This window comes from Engystomops pustulosus, chromosome 6, assembly GCF_040894005.1.
Source record: "Engystomops pustulosus chromosome 6, aEngPut4.maternal, whole genome shotgun sequence".
NCBI lineage: Eukaryota > Metazoa > Chordata > Amphibia > Anura > Leptodactylidae > Engystomops > Engystomops pustulosus.
Window position 1 is genome coordinate 165,662,364 of NC_092416.1, and position 16,333 is coordinate 165,678,696.

At 43.6% G+C, this 16,333-nt stretch overlaps 1 protein-coding gene across 2 annotated transcripts; it reads left to right on the top strand.

Moving 5' to 3' along the window:
* Positions 1-424: 424 nt before the first annotated feature.
* On the top strand, positions 425-14,759 carry RBL1 (RB transcriptional corepressor like 1). 2 transcript variants are annotated; one of them, XM_072112221.1, is made up of 23 exons: positions 425-861; positions 2,062-2,195; positions 2,279-2,479; positions 2,582-2,646; positions 2,743-2,871; positions 3,034-3,182; positions 3,605-3,654; positions 4,184-4,370; positions 4,913-5,079; positions 5,166-5,278; positions 5,623-5,726; positions 6,069-6,206; positions 6,391-6,552; positions 6,670-6,802; positions 7,580-7,798; positions 7,890-8,071; positions 8,154-8,330; positions 10,118-10,210; positions 11,849-11,920; positions 12,002-12,089; positions 13,121-13,263; positions 13,500-13,664; positions 13,770-14,759. In XM_072112221.1, the coding sequence occupies exons 1-23, from the start codon at positions 697-699 to the stop codon at positions 13,935-13,937; spliced, it is 3,204 nt and encodes a 1,067-aa protein (XP_071968322.1). In that variant the 5' UTR covers positions 425-696; the 3' UTR covers positions 13,938-14,759. The 2 variants fall into 2 exon arrangements, with proteins under 2 accessions (XP_071968322.1, XP_071968323.1); XM_072112222.1 differs by lacking the exon at positions 10,118-10,210 and having other exon boundaries at positions 429-861.
* Positions 14,760-16,333: the final 1,574 nt, after the last annotated feature.

Sequence of the window (16,333 nt, forward strand, 5' to 3'; positions counted from 1 at the left end):
CCTCCCATCCTATGTACATGGGCACATCACTGCTACTCACATACATTTGGGTATAAACATATAGAAGACTATTATTTGTGTCCCTCATCATGGATAAGTAGCAGGACCCTCCGCTGGTTTTCTGTCCATTCAGCCAAATACGTCCCCAAATAGTTGTCGGGCTCCCGGGCACAGCGCTGAGGCTTCCATCACTTACAGATAATGTAACTTTGGGACTACAGTGAATGTGATGTCCTGGCAGTGTCTGCTGGAGAAGTGAGTGCGATACTTGTCTCTATGGCTGCGCCCAGCAGAGACCCGGTGTAGTGATCTGGACTTTTAACTTCTACCAAAGACTACAACTCCCACAATGCATTTCGGCGCGAGTAGGAAGATTCATCCGCCGCTCCCCCCCAAAAAGTTTTCATTCCCTCTTTTTTTTATCCCCCTCTCCTTTTTATTGATTTTACAAGCTCTGATGTGACTAGTCACAGTTTTGATGTTAGGGGGCAGTTGAATTGGGGAGCAGAAGTATGGATGTATGTACGGCGGAGGGATACCGCAGCACGAAAGTGAGGAAGTGAGTCTGTCAGTTTTCGCGCCTTTTTCGCTGCGCAAGGGCTTGTGGGAAAGAGGTAGAGTGTTTGGATACGGGGGGTGCAGGGAATTTGGATTTTTTTTTAATATACCGGAGCCGGGAGGGGACCAGCCGCCGCCATGCAGAGAGACGACCCCGACTCGTCCAACTCCTCAGACGGCGGCCCCGGGGAGCAGGTGCGGGAGCAGCTGGAGGGCCTGTGCCGGGAGCTCAACCTGGACGAGGAGACGGCGGCAGAGACCATGAGCAACTTCACCAGGACCTGGAGCACTTACAGCCTGGAGGTGAGTGCTGGGCTAAGGCCGCGTTCACACTTAGAAACGCAACTCACACTGCGGTTAGGAGTTTCTCTGCGTCTCACTTGTGTGTAGACCTAAGCCAACACATGTTACGCCCTGTCCTCTATGTATATAGGTGCTCACTCATTATTATGCCACTTTTTCTAGTTCACACGTTCCCATAGCAACCACTTTTAAATAGTTTCCATTTTTGTAGCCATGGAGGGTTACCAGCGGAGGGGGAGAAGGGATCAGTCCGGGTGAAGCAGATTATTGTGCATCACATTGGAAGTAGAAGATCTCCAACGCAAGTGAAAGTATAAAGAACATTTCGCACACACGTATAAGGTCCAGTCCACGCACTGGGTTTAGAGGTTCCGTTATCCTCTCCAAAAACTGAGACAAACCCAATGTCACCTGGCCTGACCCATGCACCTAACAGTGGGTGTCAACATCGGAGGCTTGCCATGATGGCTGGGCGCCTCCCCTCATAGCTATCATTCCCCATCTTGTATTAGTCTGCTGTATCACTATAATACAGGCGGTCCCCTACTTAAGAACAGACGACCCCTAGTTACAAACGGACCTCTGGATGTTGGTAATTTCCTGTACTTTAGCCTTAGGCTACAGTAATCAGCTGTAACAGTTATCAGAGGTGTCTGTAATGAAGCTTTATTGTTAATCATGATTCTAATGACAACCCAACATTTTTAAGACCCAAAAGTTAGGCTGGGTCTAAAAATTATAAAATATACAGTTCCGACTTGCATACAAATTCGACTTACAGAACTTGTCTTGTACGTAACCTGGGGGCTACCTGTACATAACTTTTATATAAACTGTATAAGTTTGCGTATATTATTGTACTGAGCTGAAGAATACAGGAGAGGTGTCACCGCAACCGCACGTTGAGAGACGTAAAAATAAAGCCAATCAGAATATGGCGCAACCGTTGTTTTGTTTTTTGGGGTTTTTTTTGCCAATTCCGCCACTTTTTCCCAGCACAGAACATTAAAGGGTGTCACTAGGAAGTACAATTTGTCTTGCGGACGAGACGCCCTTATGTCGCACCATAAACGGATTAAAAATATTTGGCTTATGGAAGGAGCGGAGTGAAAAACGCAAGAAAAACAACAACCTAAAACTTGGTCTTGCAGGGGTTAACTTGCTGTATTGCTTAGTGATAAGTCTATATTTTTGCTGCAGGGTGATGTAAAGCACTGGTTGGCGTGTGCTCTGTACGCCGCATGTCGGAAAGGTTTCGTCCAAACTGTCGGGAGAGGCGTCATGGAGGGTAACGGGGTGTCTCTCACCCGGATTCTCCGCTCCGCAAAGCTAAGGTCAGTCGCTTGGACTCCTTTTTCCTCAGTGCAATTACTAGATTTACTCTAGAGACTTAACATTGTAAATCTGTGCCCCGCAGTCTGATCCAGTTCTTCAATAAGATGAAGAAATGGATGGACATGTCAAAGCTTCCCCAGGAGTTCAGGGAGCGAGTGGAAAGGCTGGAGAGAAACTTTGAGGTTTCTACGGTGATATTCCAGAAGTTTGAACCCATCTTCATGGATATATTCCAAAACTTCCACGAAGATCCTCCAAGACTGCCCAGGAGCAGGAAGCAAAGGTAAGTCACCAGGAGCCCAAACCCTGTGCTTTGCACCCCCTGATCGTCTCTCCTGTGGGTTTTTGGCTGTAGTCGTGATCTGTGCACTTGTCTGCGTTGCAGGAAGCTGCAGTGTAACGTGAAGGATCTCTTCAACTTCTGCTGGACGCTGTTTGTGTACACCAAAGGTGAGCGACCTCTTACTGCAGACTATTTCATCCCAATTAGACCTAATGGGTAATGGAGAAAAAATAATGTAATTATTCTGTATTGTCTGGTTTTAGGCAACTTCAGCCTGATAGGAGACGACCTGGTGAACTCTTACCACTTGCTGCTGTGTTGCCTGGATTTGGTGTATTCCCAGGCCTTGCTCTGCCCCCATAAAGATGATCTGCTCAACCCATCCTTTACAGGTAAGTGGCTTTGCTTTATGATGCATCTAGTTTAATACATAATCTGCCTCATTTTCTGACATCCGGGACGTATTGCTGCGTGAAATCTATTATAGTTATTGTTATGGGTCGTCCATGTCTCTGTAGTTAATTCCCCTACATATTGTTATCCTGTGCATACAGCAAAGCTGTCGTCTTCTGGTGACGGCGGTGAAGATCCTCCGTGTATCATCAGTACATTATGTGACCTGTATGACGGCATCACAGTAGAAGCCAAAGGAATAAAGCAACATTACTTCAAGCCTTACATATCCAAACTGTATGATCGAAAGGTAAGTGCATATGCGATCGGCCACCCAAACCCTTGGAGTGCCAGTATTTATTACTCACATCTCGGGGGCAGGATGGCCATCTCAGACACCCCCCATCTACAGTAGTGAGACCAATACACGATGCATTCTCACGAATTGGATAATCCATTTAATAATATTATGATGTCTGCAATTGCCAAGCACAGTGCTCAGCTATCTCCTACACTCGCATAGACTAAGCGCTGTGCTCAGCATTTTTCAACACTTGCATAGTAATGAATGCATCCTAGACCTTCTGCTTCATTCAGTTATTACAAGAACGAGGGTCCTGTCATTGAGTGGAGGTCCCAGCAGTTGGACCCCAATTCCAATTGTTAACCTCAAACTTGGTAAATCCCTTTTCACACCTTGATTTAGTCTTTGGTTTTTTTTTTTTCTTCCAGATCATAAGAGGAGATTGTATGCTGGACATTTCAAGTTTTACAGACAACAAGTACGTACATTTCATGATTTAACATTACTCTACCTTCTACCCACCCCCTTTTTATCTTGAGGTGTTTCTGCTATTATACACTACTCATGAGTTACGGATATTTGGATTTTGGGTGAAATTTGTGGTAAAAGTGCATGTTGCAGTGATATATCATGATTAAGGATAATGTGTGTGTGTGTGTGTGTGAAAGCTATATAAGGCATACGTTTTCATTATGTGAAATTTAATAGTGCAATATCTTCAAGTGTATATACCGAAAATTAAAAAGCAAAACTTTTGAAATGGCAAAACTACTGGCATAATTGATATTAGTTATGCTGAAGCCATAGGTTATGGTTTGTCCATGTCGTTAAGTATAGCCATAAAGCAGTCACAGGGTGACGGATCGCGGCTGTTAGGTGTAAGTATGTAAAAATGCATCCATACAGCAAAACACTGGATATTGTAGTGGAGAAAGTTGAAGAACTATGTGCAGCTTTTTTTTTACTTTATATCTAAATATTTTTTGCTCTATTCTCCCCTCCCCCAGTAAAGCCCTAAATAGGGAGTACGAGGAGTATGTCCTCACGGTGGGAGACTTTGATGAGCGGGTGTTTTTGGGAGTTGATGCAGATGAGGAGATCGGAACCCCTAGGAAGTTTTTGACTGAGCTTCCTCCGGGCAATTGTACACCGAGGAAAAATTTGGAGTCCACCCTCCAGCAGCACTACGAGAAGGTAACTTTGTTTAGTGTTTTCTAATCTGTGTTGAGGCCATAGTCCAGATTATATTCTGTACTCATTTTCGGTATTTCTAGATGGTGGAAAATAAATAAAGGTATGGGCTCTGCTTTGCAGTGTAGGAGTTGGACTGTGATGCCCATTGGTGCCTCAGTGTGATACAACATGTGATTAACATGTCGTGTTACATTTAAACTTCTGCCTCCTGTACACAGAACCCGATAGTACCGTATTTTTCGTACTATGAGGCGCACGAAAAATCCTTAGATTTTCTCGGAAATCAAAGGTGCGCCTTACAGTCCAGTGCGCCTTTATATATGAACCATACTTGCAGACAATAGCTGCCTTGAACTGTGCACAGGTCTGCCACCTGCTGGTCATTCATCCTTATAATCAAGTGCGCCTTATACATGAACCTAGACGTTTTAGCAGGCATTTATTGATGGTGCGCCTTATGCTCCGTTGCGCATTATAGTACGAATAATACTGTATTGCTCCTTATGTTGCCTATAAATTTAAAACTATACCTTCTTTACCAGAGGAGATCATTTGCACCATCCACTCCACTGACTGGTAGAAGATACCTGAAGGAGAAGGAAATGGTGGTCACTCCGGTCTCCTCCGCGACGCAGTGTGTGAGCAAGCTGCAGAGTATGGTGACCGGACTCCGCAATACTCCCAGCGAACACCTACTCAACGTATTCAAGTATGTATCCAGCACACTATTCCAGTTCTTTATACTGACTGCTTCACGAGAGGAGGATGTATCACCCATGTTCTGCTTTGCTTCAGATCATGTGCTCGCAATCCTATAGAGAACATACAGAACACCGTAAACGAGGTTCAGAAGAAGTTCTGTCATCATTACACGCAGCCTTCAGCGGATCAGCCTGGATCACATATCGGTCAGTTGTAGAAAACATTGTTCAGTTTTCTTGTATTAAGTACAAGTGGACACAAGTCAAAAATGTATACAAATGTCTATAAGCTTGATGGCTATGCGCTTATTGTAGTCCTGGGGATGAATCTTCCATTTCTTCTTGAATGTTGACTTAATTTACTGCCCTTTTAGCCTTTATATTCCTATAAATTTGGTATCCTACCATTTACTGTCAGGTGAGAGGTGAGAGATGGTTAACAATTTCTGATATTCTAATTTTACAAAATCTTGGTAACAGCCTTATTTAAGATTAAGCAATGACTGTGGAAGCTCTAATGGGTATAAAAACTTCTGTTCTTTCCTTTGCAGACTTTGCCATCAAACGTTGGAAACTGGCGGAGATTTTATACTATAAAGTTTTGGAATCCATTGTCTTTCAAGAGACCAGGAGACTTGCAGGAAAAGACTTGACGGTAAGATGAGAACAACCTGACCTATCATCTACAAGGGAAATCCGTAGCTATTTCACCATGTGTAAGGCCTCATTCACATGAACACATGTGCGTGTGGGTCGCCAACAAGGGACCATGCGTCGTTGTTCGCAACCTGGCTGACATGGACGCTGCTCACTCTGTTATAATGAGACCGTCAAGCACATACATGGTGCATGCACCGTACTGTGAACGTGAGCTATAGAAGGCGATGTGGGACGTGGCTAGCTCCTGGCTCTGCGCATGGCTGTGTGCATGAGGCCTAATCCTGTATATCCTGTTCTGCAGTATGTGATGTGTTTATTACTATATTGTTTTGTGCAGGGGCTACTGGAGCAAGACATTTTCCACCAGTCTCTGCTGGCGTGCTGTCTCGAGATCGTTCTCTTTGCTTACAGTTCTCCACGTAAATTTCCTTGGACCATTGAAATCCTCAACCTCAGCCCTTTCAATTTTTACAAGGTGATTCCTGTTTCTGTAAAATGATTTAGCTGATGTATGAGAATGAAAGGCGAACTTTGCAACTTTGCGAGAGGTTTCCTGCCATATCCCTAAATGCGGATTTTAATTTGATTTTTGGAAAAACTTAAGTAAAATTGTACTTGTATGAATATTTGCATGTTAAAGAATCCTTTACTATTCTCAGGTCATTGAAGTGTTCATCCGGTCTGAGGATGGGTTGTCCCGAGACATGGTGAAGCACCTGAACAGCATAGAAGAGCAGATATTGGAGGAGCGAGCCTGGACGAGCAACTCTGTTCTGTGGGAGCTGCTTCAAGTATCAGAGACCATCCCGACCTGTGAGGAAGTATGTATTGTACTTATATATCCTCTACTCAAGACTGTGAACAACTTGTGTGCTTCATGGTGTATAAATGGACTAAAATATCACATCACAAATATAATTTTATGTTATCACTTGTAGGTTATAATTCCAAGCAATTTTGAAACTGGCAATGAAGCAGGATTGGGGCATCTCCCTATGATGCCCGCTTCACCGATTATTCATCCTCGATTGAAAGAGGTCCGCACTGATCTTGGAGGATCCTGCAGAAGAGGTATCATCACTGCTGTATGGGCATCCACCCTGCATTGTCCGTATAAGAGACAAATTGTACAGAAGGCAAAATGGGTGGTCAAAGTTTTGTGCTTTATATTTTCAGGGACCAGTAAAACCTCCTTCCGATATACTGGGAAACCGCTTTCAGCAGATTGCCCATTTTTACACAGAAAAATTCTTTTAAAAGGGTGGTCTGTTCATAGTGGGACAGAGTATAATGGACAGGCAAAAAATGATCATTTTATGGAGGTGTTGATCCTTTGGAGAGGTTTCACTGTGCGTTGAGTAGGAATTGCATACAGAACTTCCTAAGAATCTAAAGAAATTGAGCTCAATATGAAATTATTTGTATTTAAAGTACTAAAAGATAAAAAAAAAAAAACCTGATATTAAAGCAGAATAAAGTTAACAAAGCAATTTTTACAAGAAGGGGGAGAAATGCAGAAAAAAGTTGCACTCTCTGCGTAGTCTCCAACTTTGCTCTAACATTGTATATTCAGTGTATTCTAAGATTGTATAGGGGTTTGAGTTTTGTGAAAAAATTCTTTTTTTCAATGGTTCCATACAAATCTTAAAAAAAAATTCATCCAACAAAACTCAAACCCTTATACATGTGAACAGGCCCTTCAGCTTGGCACAGATACACTTCACACTTGCTATTGGTTCACATACAAGAAGCCTATGTATGGACAACGTGCTGTGTCTATGGGTGGTCGTTTGTCAGGTTCCTGACCACATTGATGGTGTCTTAAGCAAGTCTCTGTTTCTCCCTCAGACGCGCAGCCCCTCTCACCGCTTTCCGTTCACGAACGCTACAACTCTCCTTCTGCCGGCAGTGCCAAAAGGAGACTCTTTGGGGATGATGGGCCGAAAGAGTCGCCAGTAGAAAGACTGCACACAACCCCTGAGGTCACCAGGATCAGGATTGTCCCGGTTCAGCCATGTGAACTAATGTGCATGTCTCCAGATAAGAGCCTGAAGGTGAATGTAACAGGTAATTGTAACTCTGCTGCTCGGGGATTATTTGGGGGTCACCTTAAATGCCCACAATTTTACACTAAGATTTGTGATTTTGATTATCTAAGGTCTTCAGAACGATCTCCCCAAGCAGTTATCACAGTCAAATAATGAAAATGGCGTTCAGGTCCCCTTGACGGCACAAGCCTTGACCAGCCCCAGAAGTCAGGTTTTCCGAAGCCATGACGCCTGCCCCATGTCCTCAAACAAGCCAAAGAGAACGGGGTCTCTAGCGCTGTTCTTCAGGAAGGTATGGTGCCTGCCTTCATCTTTCTATTTTCCATCTGATATAACTTCCGGGTCCATTACTATACCACGTGATTGATCCCTAGGTGTATCATTTGGCCAGCGTTCGTCTGAGAGACCTGTGTCTGAAACTTGACCTATCGAATGATCTGAGGCGCAAGATCTGGACGTTGTTTGAGTATTCGCTGGTTCACTGCACGGACTTGATGAAAGACAGACACATTGATCAGCTGCTGCTCTGTGGAGTGTACATTATGGCAAAGGTAAGACTTCATGGATGTCTCCTCTGTTTACTGATGTGACTGCTTGCTTTTCCTCTGTGTGATCCTACACCTTACTTCCCTTGCTTCTAGCAGAAAAGGGGCCATACAAGTCCATACGTTGCTAAACTACTCTACCAGCCTGGTGTGCTAAGTGAGCACAGTCCTGTATTCCTTCTCCTGGTTCAACTCCTTTACAGGGTCATCGGCTTTTACCCCACTAACCCAACAGCCCCCTGTGGTATCAAATGAAATCTCCTTTTTAACATCCCGATTTTAAAATGCTCTCCAAATCCGTTTGCTAATGAGCTGAGAAGAGCCATCTTTTGTCTTGAGATGAGTCACTTTTAGAGACTGGAGGACCTTATCTTCAGTCCTGTTACATGATTTTGGCATCGTCTTGTATCCTTGTGTCTTGACAGAACCACAAGTCTGATGCCATCTCAAAGAGGAGATTCTTATCTTTAACATTAATGCATTATGTTTCTTGCTACTAAAGAACAGAAGGATAGGAGCATCTGACCTGACACTCCTTGTGCAGCCCCTAAAAGTGACTAATTTCTAACGAAATGTGACTCTTCTCGGCTCATTTGCATATGACTTTGTATAGGTGAACAGGTCAGATTTAACATTTAAAATAGGGAATTGTAGAAAGAACATTTCATACTCAACCTGATGGGGCTGGTAGTTTACTGGAGAAAAATGTGCAAACTGGTTCTCCAACTAGTAAGTACGAGGTTCCTTGCAGGTTACAGCAGTGAGCCGGGGCTTATGTCACCAGGTTTTGCTCTGCTATATTAATCAAATCACTTCTACTTACCCACAGATTGGTGTAAGGTAACTTGTCCAAGTCTCTATCCTTTGTTTTGTTGTGTTCTCCATAACTTCACAAACGCTTAATTTAACACTGAACAACATTTGCAATGCATGGTCTGTCCGCTCTAAGATTACCTTCCAACTTCAGTCTCTTCTGTTGCTTGTGGTGCAGTGTGTTATAGAACCCAGAATCCAAAACACCTTAAGAGAATCTGTCGCAAAGCTCCTACAGTGTGCACTTCTGTCCATCCGAGAGGATAACTTGTAACTGCGGTTAAACTAGCTCACACTAAACGTATCTTTGAAAACTGCTACTATACAGCAGTACAACTATCCCTATATTGTTCCTCCCCATGCCTCTACAGCAGGCTCGCCATCTATGCATATTCATGTTGTTCTAGCTGCCCCACACCTCCAGCTTCCTGATTAACAAGCGGCATACTTTCTCTGCAGCCGCGCGTGATATCATTCACCTCTCCTTCATGAATAAGAGTCATTGTGTGTGATTTGCTGAAGAGAAATCCGCTTCCTCACAACCCAGGATTTCTTTTCAACGGGTCACTCAGCCAGCGTGTCTCCTATTCCTGGGGGAATGAGCTGGAGGGGTGCTTCAGCTCAGTGGAATGATGATAGGACACTGATTCACTTGCTCAGATGGTGAGTTAACCTTACAGGTATGGAGAGGAACATTATAGGGATAATTCTACAGCTGCATACAATCAGTTTTCAAAGATATTTTTAGTTTAACTCAACAAGTTCTCTCTAAGGTTACATCTACATGTGACTTCATTTGCTGCTTCCATCTCTAGCAGTGTGTATAGGATGCACTTGCTCTTGTACTATCCAGCTACTGAAATTCCCTAATGGGAATTTAGCAGAGTTCTCCCATGTGGATGTAGCCTTCCGCTCCGGGGGCAGAGGTGCACACCGCATGATCCTTTGTGACGGCTTCTCAATAATGTACTTATTTCCAGAGTAATGGAAGCACCAATGTGGAAGATGCCATGAAAAGCTTTAAGAGCTTCTTTCACTGGCGTGGTTTCATAGAAGACCATGAAATAGAAGGGGTATGTTCACATTTTTTATATTTCTATATTTATGACAAATCAAGATAATGACCTCCGGACCCATTTTTATTTTTCTCATGTTAAACATTCAACATACTTTAACCCTTAACAAAATGTGAAACTTTGCTTCTTTTTTTTATTTTTATTTTTTTCAGCTAAATTTTCTTTGCATTTTGTCTGTTATATATTACTATAAATTGTCTCCATAGAGATGTATATTCTGCATTAATCGGGCTAATATATTATTATATTTAAAAGGCACACAAATCTTTTGACTAATGGTAAGTAGATCCTGATGTTTCTTTAAGGCCTCATGCACTCAACCATAATGTCACGGCCCCCATGACCAGGCCCTGGCTGTGTGCATGAGGCCTGAAGGGGTTTTACCAAACATAACAAGCTGAGCGGTGAGGGTCTGACTGCTCAACGTCACCCTTGGCAATATGGAGAAAAGGGGTCCTGTATTTCCAAGCTCAGCATTGCTCAGCATTTCTGGACACTCCCAAACTATAGAATGTTGCGGCAGGACATATGTTAAACTTACAGTTCTGCCCTCTAGGGAGAGTTGAATCCCTGTTCTCTGAATTCCTGTGGGTCCCAGGAGACAGACCCCTCACTGATCACCTTTCTATCCCATATCCTGTGGAGAACTTTGTTAGTTGGTAGAACCCCTTTAACCCAAGGTCCTCTTCTAGGCCACATCTGGTGCCTAGGTTCTACTTGACTGTGAAACCGCAGAGTAAGGACTGCATGACCGTCTTAAAGGGAACCTACCGCCACAATTCTACCTATAAAGGTGAATGTATGGGATGTGAAGATAACCTTTTTAGAGCTAATCCTCACATCCCCGCTATCTTAAACTTTAATACCCCAATATGTCAATTTTCTTAAGCGGCTACTGGTGCCTGGACATGAGGCTACACGTCACGGCTACTCCACGCCACATTATCCTCTTTGTTCCTCATACCCTGACATCCTCGTCCGAGAAGCCGGAGTTCTGCACATGCGCAGTAGCCCCGGCATCGGAGCAGTGGCCACGCAGCTGCGGGCCGGACGTTCTGCGCATGTGCCGAAGATATCAGGGTAGGAGAAGAAAAGCGGCTACTCCATGCCCCAGTAGCCACTTAAGAAAATTTACATATTGGTTATATTATATTAAAGTTTTAAAAAGATAGCGGTGACGTGAGGATAAGCTCTAAAAAGGGCTAACCTCACGTCCCATACATCCACCTACCACCCGTTCTAGCTTTTATAGGTAGAATCGTTGTGGTAGGTTCCCTTTTAAAGGGATTGTCCGATGACAAGAAGTTATCCACTGGATAAGGGACTAACTTGATTGCCATCCCTGAAACCCCCACCAATCAGTAATTGGCTCCCATCGTGTAGATAGAGGATAACTTGTCATTACTGGACAACCCCTTTAATCCTTGTCTTTTGTAGACTGCATCTGGTCATTGTCTGCGCAGTTACTTTAGTGATCTTTATTTTTCAGCATCTGAATACCCAGTCTATGGTTCATGTATTCAAATGTACAGAATGTTTGTTTTCGTTGTTTTGTTTTCATTTAAGTTAGATAAATTGGCTGAACATGTTGCACTTTTCTTGGAAGTCCTAAGTCTCGTGTAACTTTTCCTGCAGGTAACAAAGGAGGAGCGCCTGTTCCACGACATCATGAAATGTTACAGGAATCAGCCCCAAGCCGAGAGCCGTGTAAGTAACTCCACGAGTCACGTGGCTTGTCTGTCCTCAGTGTTATACGTGGCTGTTACATACTTGCTCTTTGCTTGTTAGGTGTATAGACACGTGTTACTGAAAAAGCCGGGTGATGTGCAGCAGAGCGACCCTGGATCCAACCAAGATGTGGAAATGGTGGATTGTGGTAAGAAGGGAATTTGTGTTTAGCATAAAGCCTCTACTTGTGGTGCAGATATCTGCTGTATTATTGGTGGCTTTGATCTCTTATTACATCATTTTCTACTATTTATGTGAATTTACACTACTGGAATAGTGGTGATCTTATATCTGTTATCCATTGCCTCCTTCTAAAATAAGCTTTTTAAAACTCTAAAATACCAGAGCCTGTCCATGCTGCAGGTTCCCAGGCTGTTACTTTGTGCCGGAGCACTTCCCCCCCCCTTCCCACTGTGTGCTGAAACTTCCTCTGCTGCTATGAGATTATATCAGGCAGATGAAGGAGGAAGTTCTGAGGGGGAGATTGTGTAACAGCCTGTGAAGCTACAGCACAGATGGGCTCAGGTAATGCTCCTTTTGGCTCATTAGCATAGTAATCAAAGTTTGTTTTAGAACAGTGATGGCAAACCTTTTACATCATGAGTGCCCAAACTTCAACCAAATGCCACTTATTTCTGGCAAAGTGCCAGCACCACAATTAAGGCAGTAACTTATTGCCGAGGACACCAACGCAGTTGAAAGGAGGAGGGCAAATTCGGAGTATTACAGCTTCTCTCCAGGGTCCCTATGTACTGGAAGAATTGTTGGGCCATCATTCTTTGAGTCCTGTCTGGATGAACTCTATTCTGGTGTCATGGCCTGGGTGCCCACAGAGAGGGCTCTGAGTGCCGCCTCTGGCACCCATGCTATAGGTTCGCCACCACTGTTTTAGAAGGATGGAGGTCATAGATAACAAATAATATAAGAAGATTATCACAGTCACAGTGCCTGGATCTATAAGTAAGTGTCCCTGGTTTATCATGATGGTCTTATTTCCTTTAAAATGAAAGCTATAAAGCTTGTATAGCGTCAATGCTGATGCTTTAGTCTACTAGTTTTCCTGTAAAAACTGCAAATTTACTTGTATTATGTTGGGTTAGGTAAGACGACACATGGCTCCCCACTTGCCATAGTATTTACGTCCTTGTCGTCTCATTATATATTGTCATTGTTCTACAGATTCCAATGACTCTCACTCAGACCCGAAACCAGGTGCTGGTGACCAGGAGCGAGGAGACCTGATCACCTTTTATAACAACGTCTATGTGGAGCGGGTGCAGCAGTTTGCACTTAAATATGCAGTCAGCACCGGTGACAGCCTGGTAGGTCCTTCACTATTAGCCTGGGAGAGATTTGTATTAGTATGGCAGGAGGCGGCACTGATAAATAGGAAATTGTGATTGTTACCAAGACTGTGTAAAATTGGACCCACTGCTTGACTTTTTCAACCCCTGTGATAATATGGCATATGGTGTCACAATCCCATGGGCTGCACACACAGCAGAAGATGGGAGTCCCTGCATCATATAGAAATATAATCTGATTATTTTCATTTTAGGTGGCTGCTCCCCCGTTGTCCCCATTCCCCAGCTTCCGACACCAAGCCGTTTCGCCTCGTCGCGTATCCCAGCAACACTCCATCTATGTGTCTCCACATAAAAACGCAGCGTGTCTCACCCCTCGCACAGCACTTATGTACAAGTTCAATGGGAGCCCTTCCAAAGTAAGTTTACCGGAGCAATGGCTTCCGGATCTCCACTTCATTACAGTTGTGCTTTCCCTGCTGCTGGCGCCACATGCTGATGGTGACTTCATTGTGTCATTGTAGAGCTTGGAAGTTATAAACAGTATGATCAAACAAGACCAAAGGAGCCGAAAACGGGCCATAACCATCGACAGCGACTCCGAATCTCCCGCAAAGAGGATGTGCACTGAGAACGACGACGTTCTGATCAAACGCCTCCAGGATGTAGTGAGCGAGAGAGCCGTCCGCTAGCTGTCCCCTCCTGACGCCATATTGTACCTCGCACTGTTCAGTAACTGCATATACCGTATTGGGTTATTCTCAAGTTTGTGCAATCTGTATGTTTTTCATTTTTAGGGTTTTTGCTGTTTTTATTGCTTTTATGTTCCTTTTTATAGGTTTTTACGTCTGCCATATGTTTTTATTGTAACCCATTTTGATACGCTGTGCATCATGTAAGTATCCTATGGAAGGACGCCTGCCGTCCGCTACTAACCACATTGCACCTACGGCTATGGATCTGTTTTGTGCTTTCTTAAAAACTTATTAGCAAACTTACTTTGAAATGTAGCATTATACATTCATTCATTCATTCATTCATTCATGATCTAGCATTCTAGAAATATTCAGCCTGGCCATCTCTCATCTAGTAAAAATTGCTAAATGAACAGTTTTTTACTTTTTATCTGCTTTGTGTTGAAACACAATTTTTAAGAATTTTTACAGTAAGTTTAAAAAGGGGACAATACGTACGCACAGTGAGTGCAGCCGATCCGTACACCCGGAACCATTGTCCTAACCAGGACACAGCCATATTCTGGATGAATCCATGGTTCCTGCTATATTTGACTACTGAATTGGCCCACTTTATACTAGACAATGTTGTGTAGCATCTACACATCCTGCGTGTTTGTACATATGAACTTGTGATTATCTCTGTATATATAAACTGTACTGCATGAGATGCGACTCCTTTAGTTGCAAGTTGTTTTGTTCCTGTGGGGGGAAAAGGGGGAAACGCCTGTTTAATTTGCACACATTTGTACATATGTACAATAAACCTCCTTGGCTTTATTCCATTTGTCTTGTATTTGTTTGGCTTGGAGGTAGTTCTTATATCACACTCCCCTTATTAGTCTCTGCAAAGACTTTTATCAGGTTTATTACATTTCCCCAGTCTTTTTCCTTCTTCTCTGGTTGGTGATGAATCCCATGATGCCTCGATAATAATATATGACTAGCCAGAAATCACTGTCTGTTAGCTGAATATGTAGATAACTACAGCAAGAAAAGAATCGGTGTAACTGGTACATGGAATATCGTACAAACATCATAATCGTAACACCTTCACGAGCATGGTACTCCTCGAATGGTTTACATTACACCCTGCTGGAATATATATAACAAGCGATCAGACCACACTAGGGTTCAGAAACCTGAGGGAAGTGATGGTGAACCTTTTGGAGTCTGAGTGGAAATCCCACATAAAATCCCACCTCCTAGATGCAAATTAATGCTTAGATTTATTATTTTCTTTAATTGGAACCTCCCACTCCAGTTTTCAGTACTTCTCCTGAGCTGCATCATTTCTCTGGAATGTCCTTCCACGGATTATCAGGCCAATACCCAACTTTAAAGCTTTAAACCCATCTCTTTAGGCAGCCTATAACGCTCCCTAACTGCAGGAAACTACAACTCTCTTTACTAACCCATCCTGTGTCCTCCTCCCATCTGTTATCCAGGAAATCACAAAATACCAAGAATCCAGGTTTCTGCAGTCACATTCACTTATAAGAGCAGTAATTTTATTTATTAAATTATTTTACTCTGTTCCCTTATAAGGCTGGACAAGCTCTTATACCTTGTGTCACCCCCTCACCCTCATAGACTGTAAGCTCTTGTGTCACCCCCTCACCCTCATAGACTGTAAGCTCTTGTGTCCCTCCTCATCCTCATAGACTGTAAGCTCTTGTGTCACCCCCTCATCCTCATAGACTGTAAGCTCTTGTGTCACCCCCTCATCCTCATAGACTGTAAGCTCTTGTGTCACCCCCTCATCCTCATAGACTGTAAGCTCTTGTGTCACCCCTCATCCTCATAGACTGTAAGCTCTTGTGTCACTCCATCATCCTCATAGACTGTAAGCTCTTGTGTCACCCCCTCATCCTCATAGACTGTAAGCTCTTGTGTCACCCCTCATCCTCATAGACTATAAGCTCTTGTGTCCCCCTCATCCTCATAGACTGTAAGCTCTTGTGTCACTCCATCATCCTCATAGACTGTAAGCTCTTGTGTCACCCCCTCATCCTTATAGAATGTAAGCTCTTGTGTCACCCCTCATCCTTATAGAATGTAAGCTCTTGTGCCACCCCCTCATCCTCATAGACTGTAAGCTCTTGTGCCACCCCCTCATCCTCATAGACTGTAAGCTCTTGTGTCACCCCCTCATCCTCATAGACTGTAAGCTCTTGTGTCACCCCCTCATCCTCATAGACTGTAAGCTCCTGTGTCACCCCCTCATCCTCATAGACTGTAAGCTCCTGTGTCACCCCCTCATCCTCATAGACTGTAAGCTCCTGTGTCACCCCCTCATCCTCATAGACTGTAAGCTCTTGTGTCACCCCCTCATCCTCATAGACTCTCTTCCA

What these genes read in the sequence shown, in the direction of transcription:
- RBL1 (XM_072112221.1), top strand. Translation starts at nt 697, where the DNA reads ATGCAGAGAGACGACCCCGACTCGTCCAACTCCTCAGACGGCGGCCCC. An exon ending in GCTCAACCCATCCTTTACAG is followed by an intron (nt 2,872 to 3,033) that starts GTAAGTGGCTTT and finishes CTGTGCATACAG; the next exon opens with CAAAGCTGTCGTCTTCTGGT. An exon ending in TCAAGTTTTACAGACAACAA is followed by an intron (nt 3,655 to 4,183) that starts GTACGTACATTT and finishes CCCCTCCCCCAG; the next exon opens with TAAAGCCCTAAATAGGGAGT.